At 40.2% G+C, this 5,596-nt stretch overlaps 1 protein-coding gene across 1 annotated transcript; it reads right to left on the bottom strand.

The window, feature by feature from the left end:
* Positions 1 to 2,413: 2,413 nt before the first annotated feature.
* Positions 2,414 to 5,228, bottom strand: LOC114361710 (odorant receptor 49b-like; the record flags this gene model as incomplete). Its single annotated transcript, XM_028316846.1, has 3 exons — positions 2,414 to 2,534; positions 2,801 to 2,956; positions 5,124 to 5,228. Coding segments are annotated over 3 exons (318 nt in total), but the record flags the coding sequence as incomplete, so codon positions are not given.
* Positions 5,229 to 5,596: the final 368 nt, after the last annotated feature.

Raw genomic sequence — 5,596 nt, 5'->3', positions numbered from 1 at the left:
AAATTCTTATTATGCTAATGAGAACCAAAGTAACCGACATAGCTCGCAGAATTGCTAAAATCAAGTGGCAGTGGGCGGGGCACATAGCTCGTAGAGACGATGGCCGTTGGGGCAGGAAAGTTCCGACCACGGACTGGAAGACGTAGCGTGGGCAGGCCTCCTACTAGGTGGACCGACGATCTGGTAAAGGTCGCGGGAAGAGCCTGGATGCGGGCAGCGTAGGACCGTTCATTGTGGAAAACCTTGGGGGAGGCCTTTGTCCAGCAGTGGACGTCATTTGGCTGAGAAGAAGAAGAATTTGAAAAAAAAATCACGTATACTCTGCTCCTATTGGTCATAGTTGTATGACGGCCATAGCCTATCCTATAGCCATAATATTATAGCCTCGATAAAAAGAAAGGACTATGCATTGCAAATTTTTTTTTCAAATCGGACCAGCAGTTCTTGGGACTAGAACATTCAACCAAACAAATACCCTTCATAAAATCAAGTGTAGATTTGAGTGACACAATAATAGATTTCAGAGATCACATGAAACGAAGAATAGGAAAAATCTTTGGCACTATTATGTAGAAGAGAAGACATAATTATCACAGGCCTCCCTGCTGAGGTCGTCGGTCCACCTCGACCACGTCCCACGCTCCACCGTGCAACGTAAAAAGTTCGAACTTCAAAGAGGTTCATCTAGTGATATTTACTTATATCTTCAACTAAAACTTACGACAATAAGTGGGTGAACGTTGGTCATCTCATGCGCAATGGATAGGTAAATACAGTTGCATATCATATTAAAAGAAACAAAACATTGTAAATAAATGTAAAATAAGCAGTAGTTTTTTCTTCTATGAATCGTCATAACCTTAGTGTCAAGTCTAGGAGCTGCCATAGAGGATAAAGCTTATTGGGATTGACAGCTTCTTTGTTTCCTTTAATTAAAGCACAAATTCAATTAAGTTGCCTCCAGGCTGAACGCGCGAGTTTTAACGGAAGCCCATATAACTTCAATCAGCTATCCTTGGTTATATTCTTGGTATTGATCCAACAACCAGTCTTACACTACCTTTGCTACAACTTGGTCTCCATTCTTGAACTTTTTTACTCCATCTTTTGTCGCTTCTGCAAAATATAGCCAGCACATTGTTACTTCAGCTTGATACATTTACGAGTTGAACTCACTCGTATCTTACCAAGAAGTTACACATGGTTTCATCCAAAGGAGTTTATACAGGGTATAAATAATAATTTATCTCGGTTGGCCTTGGCTAGAAGCCATTTTGGCAAACCCTTGCTTGTCAATAAATATGCCTAATGAAACAAAGAAAGTACACGTTGACTAGAGAATTTATTTAATATTGTAAACTTTCATTTTTTATAAATTCTTACTATAACAAACACTACTACGGACGAAAATATTGTGCAAATGCGGGTGGAGAAAATTAATCGCGCCCGAGCAGACGACGCCGCATCCCTTTAGTCTGCCCGCGACCGTGACTCGTGCAACCGAGTCGAAACGTCCGGGAAGGTAAAAACCTTTTTACCTTTTTAAAAGTGTAGTGTTTGTGTGCAATCAAATCCCGTTATAGTGATAATTTAGAGCATTTATAATCTAGAGTTGAAAAGGCGTTAATGACTGAAATCATGATCAACTTTCTTAATAGTACGAGAGCCCACGACCAAAACCATGTCTCATAGCAATACGGCAAAAACCCTATAAAATCGTTAGATTGTATGATTCTGAACCCGACTAGGTGTGTAGTAACGGTCGAAAGTGTAGCAACTGCGTTTCTGCTGTTTCAAAAAAAAAAAGACAGTCGGTATTATNATAGTACGAGAGCCCACGACCAAAACCATGTCTCATAGCAATACGGCAAAAACCCTATAAAATCGTTAGATTGTATGATTCTGAACCCGACTAGGTGTGTAGTAACGGTCGAAAGTGTAGCAACTGCGTTTCTGCTGTTTCAAAAAAAAAAAGACAGTCGGTATTATAGCAATACGTCTGATAGTGAAAATGTACATAGATTTTATAATTGTATTACGAAAAAGTTTGTTTTCAGACATTTTGCGCGTAGCATATAGCCTGAGCGAATTTTTGAAAATGTCAACAAATTTAGCCGACCTGTATACCTTTACGGGTTTGCACTACACCACTAACGTCTGAAAAATATGTTTCCGGTATCTCAGAACTATCATTCAACTACAGTCTGCAAATCAGACATATTGCTATGATGCAGTTCGGTAAAATTCTTTGACAATTCGGTCAGATCAAACGCTACGCGGAAAATGTCTGATATTGTTTTTTTCGAGTTCAGGATAATCGTATCTATCGATTTGATGCGGTTTTGGCCGTATTGCTATGAGACAAAAATTTTGGTCGTGGGCTCTCGTACTATAAAGCACTAGAAATTGGTGCCATATAAACATTTATGTCGACAGGTGATGGTACTTTATTTTGGATTATAACACAGATATTTTTTTTATTTAGTCTGTGATTTACTTAGAAGAGTGTAGTAGCTGTAGGCTCCTTTTATGATCTGTAAAATAAAAAAATATCTTTACTTTCCAATCCAAATAAAGCAATTTTAAACTTGAGATTCAAACAAACTTTTACCAATCGATAAAGTACTGAGTGTAAGCAGGCCTCCCACTAGGCGGACTGACGATCTAGTGAAGGTCGCGAGAAGCATCTGGATGCGGGCAGCGCAGACACAGTCGTTGTGGAAATCCTTGGGGGGGGAGGCTTTTGTCCAGCAGTGGACGTCGTTTGGCTAAAATGAACGAATTGTACTCATTATCTTACGCTCAGGAAAGTAGCCACAGTAAGCTTGGTGAACGGTCCTGCTGAGAAGACCACGACTTGGCTGAACTGAGCCGTGAGGATGTACAGGTTCTTGCGGTGTGAGACGTCTCTGCACCACCAGAGGCTCTCGTACGGACCCTGGCTGAGTTGAAGACTCTGAAAGATAAGGCAATTAACCTAAATGACATGTTAATTTTAATTTAATTTTTAAGCTTGTGAGCGCTTTGGACCTTTTTTTTCGTCAGGAAATGCATGAAATTGCATACCCGCTGGCCCGAGGGAACCAGTGGGTTATGTGGGGCTCTTCCTGTCAAATGGACAGGGCCTACTCACTAAAACCTGACGGTTGTCCTCCCGAAGTCTTTGGGACGGAGCTGCGAGCTATTGTCCGAGCTAGACGGCCTAGACATTCTTTCGCGGCTCCGCCCCAGACTGTGGCTCGCTCTGTTTGGGCAAGCGACGACTGGCTTGACTGCCTTCAGGGGAGTACTACCTCCCCTGTTCTTCGCTAACGGTGCGCGTGAACACCTCCTCGCAGAAGTGGAGCACCGCATGCCATACATCTGGGCTCTAGCATACGAGCCAGGATGTCCCGTAAGGAGAGATCTTGTCCTACCTGTTCCACGAGGATTTCGCGCTCTACCACCCAGGCTTGGTACATTTCGAGTGTGTGCTGCGCGAAATCCTCGATGCCGTCTCGATAATGCCAGCAATTGGCACTTTGCTCCCGTCCTATCCGAAATAGATAGTCGGCGTAACAGCCGTGGCCAGTTAGCAGTTGGGTCGCTCTATAAGAGAGACGACCGTGTTGCCGCCGTACCCACACCTCCAACATCGGATGTATGGCGCTTATGGTACGACGGCCAGCTTTGCTAAGCGCTTTGGACCTGCTCTGTAAGCTTACAAGTGTTTTGCATAAATAAATAAATAAATAAAAGGTGCGCTTTAATAGTGAAATAATTAGGCCGTCAATAAATTTTTAAAGAGGGAAATGCATGCTCATTTCACTAGGACGCATAGTTTCTGATATTTAAACGAAAAACCTAAAAAAGGGATCTTCAAAGTCCCCCCATCCCCGCCGGCTTAAGAGCTACGAGTCCTTTAAATGTTTATCTCCTAACTAGTCTAAACTAAGGTCCGAAGTCAAAAATTGTATTCCAAGCATTTTCTTCTATACTATTTTTTGAATACTTATAAATTGACTGGCATAAATAAAAAATAAATATAAAATAAATTCACGTGACAATAATTAGATTGACATATAAAATTGCTATGATGATATAATATTATTTGTGGTGTCAAATTGACATCCCATTCAACATTGCACGCGGTATTGTGAATTGATTTTTAGCCATGCCGCATTTCAAAATCCAGTAAGTATCAAATTATTTTTTCTATGTGCTAAATAGTAAAATTTATAGATGAAGAAATTAAAAAATCTGTATCAGTCATCATAACACTATTTTAATTTTTATGGTTGTGAGTTTATAGTGTTTTCTTTTTAAATTGATGACTTTATATATTACGAAATTCCTATCCACCACTGCAACTCCTAGGTATAGCTAGGAGTTGCACCATGATTGTCAAAAAAGTTTTAACTAGTGAAGGCCAATTTTACAGCCATTAAATCGAATTTTAAGACTTAGTTTTTGATGAAACACACTTACAGGGTTTTGAAACGAGGCCATTGACCAGATTCCAGGAAGAGCTCATATTATGTTACAATAGCTGTAACCTTTTCCTGAAATAGGAGTATGACACTTACCATCTCGATATCAAATTCGTTTCCCCGTAGTTTGGGGATATTGCCCTGTTATTAAAAGTGAAGGTAGTGTTACAAGTGTAGTTTTATGTCTACCTAATTCGTTAATGCATGTACGAAGTTTAAGTTTTTATGTTATGGCAATTGTCCTTCTATTGTCAAAATCTTATGAACCAAAATAGATATATTTTTCATACTTTTTTACGAAGTCACTGTCATATCGACTATTTTATCGTTCTTGGATGTCGTAAAAGAGAAAATATGCGATCATTAGACCTCTCTAACTTATTTAGAAGGTCAATTCCTCCCCTTTACTTCTGGTAAATTACAAAACTTTTTATGCAAGACAAGGCAGGTAACCGCAAGTGAGATGCAGTCTAGGATGGTTCATATCTGCCCTGTAAGTGCCTATTCACTCTCGCTTTGAAAAGGCCCAGATTATAGTATTCAGGAAAGACAGCAGCAGGCACTTGAGCGAATTCTAGTCCCTAGCTGTTCGCATTATAATAATCCTCCTGAAATGGAGACTAAATGATTTGATGATGTTAAGTGTACACATACTGCATAATAAACGTCGTTGCTATGCCAGCAATAGATGAACAGCTGCGCTATACCGAACACAAGGTACTCAGTAGTCAAGAACTGCTGCATAGCGCTCGTCTCCGACTGAAACAAAATACTAGTTCAAAAATAGGTATTCGTTTTCATTAAAAAACAGAAAAATGCAAAGTAGTTGATGTTAAAGTCGATAGTTGGACCCAATTCAAATTTGTATGAAGAATCGGCCGATACTAAATCGGTGTAATGTGCGCCCTTTCATACTTTACACGTCCATACTGAAACTAATTAACAGCTCGATGCAACTATGGGCCAACTAAAAATCGGTGGTCTGCGCCTATGCTTAGGCTGCATTTCCACTGATGAAAGCTGGGCGAAAGGGAGAAGTGTGATCATCTATCTATCTATATAAATAAAAATGAATTGCTGTTCGTTAGTCTGATTAAAACTCGAGAACGGCTGGGCCGATTTAGCTC

The sequence above is a fragment of the Ostrinia furnacalis genome, unplaced genomic scaffold (assembly GCF_004193835.3).
Source record: "Ostrinia furnacalis isolate ACB-3 unplaced genomic scaffold, ASM419383v2 OfSCF5929, whole genome shotgun sequence".
Lineage (NCBI taxonomy): Eukaryota > Metazoa > Arthropoda > Insecta > Lepidoptera > Crambidae > Ostrinia > Ostrinia furnacalis.
The sequence above is the reverse complement of the archived record's forward strand: the minus strand, read 5'-3'. Positions and strand labels throughout refer to the sequence as shown.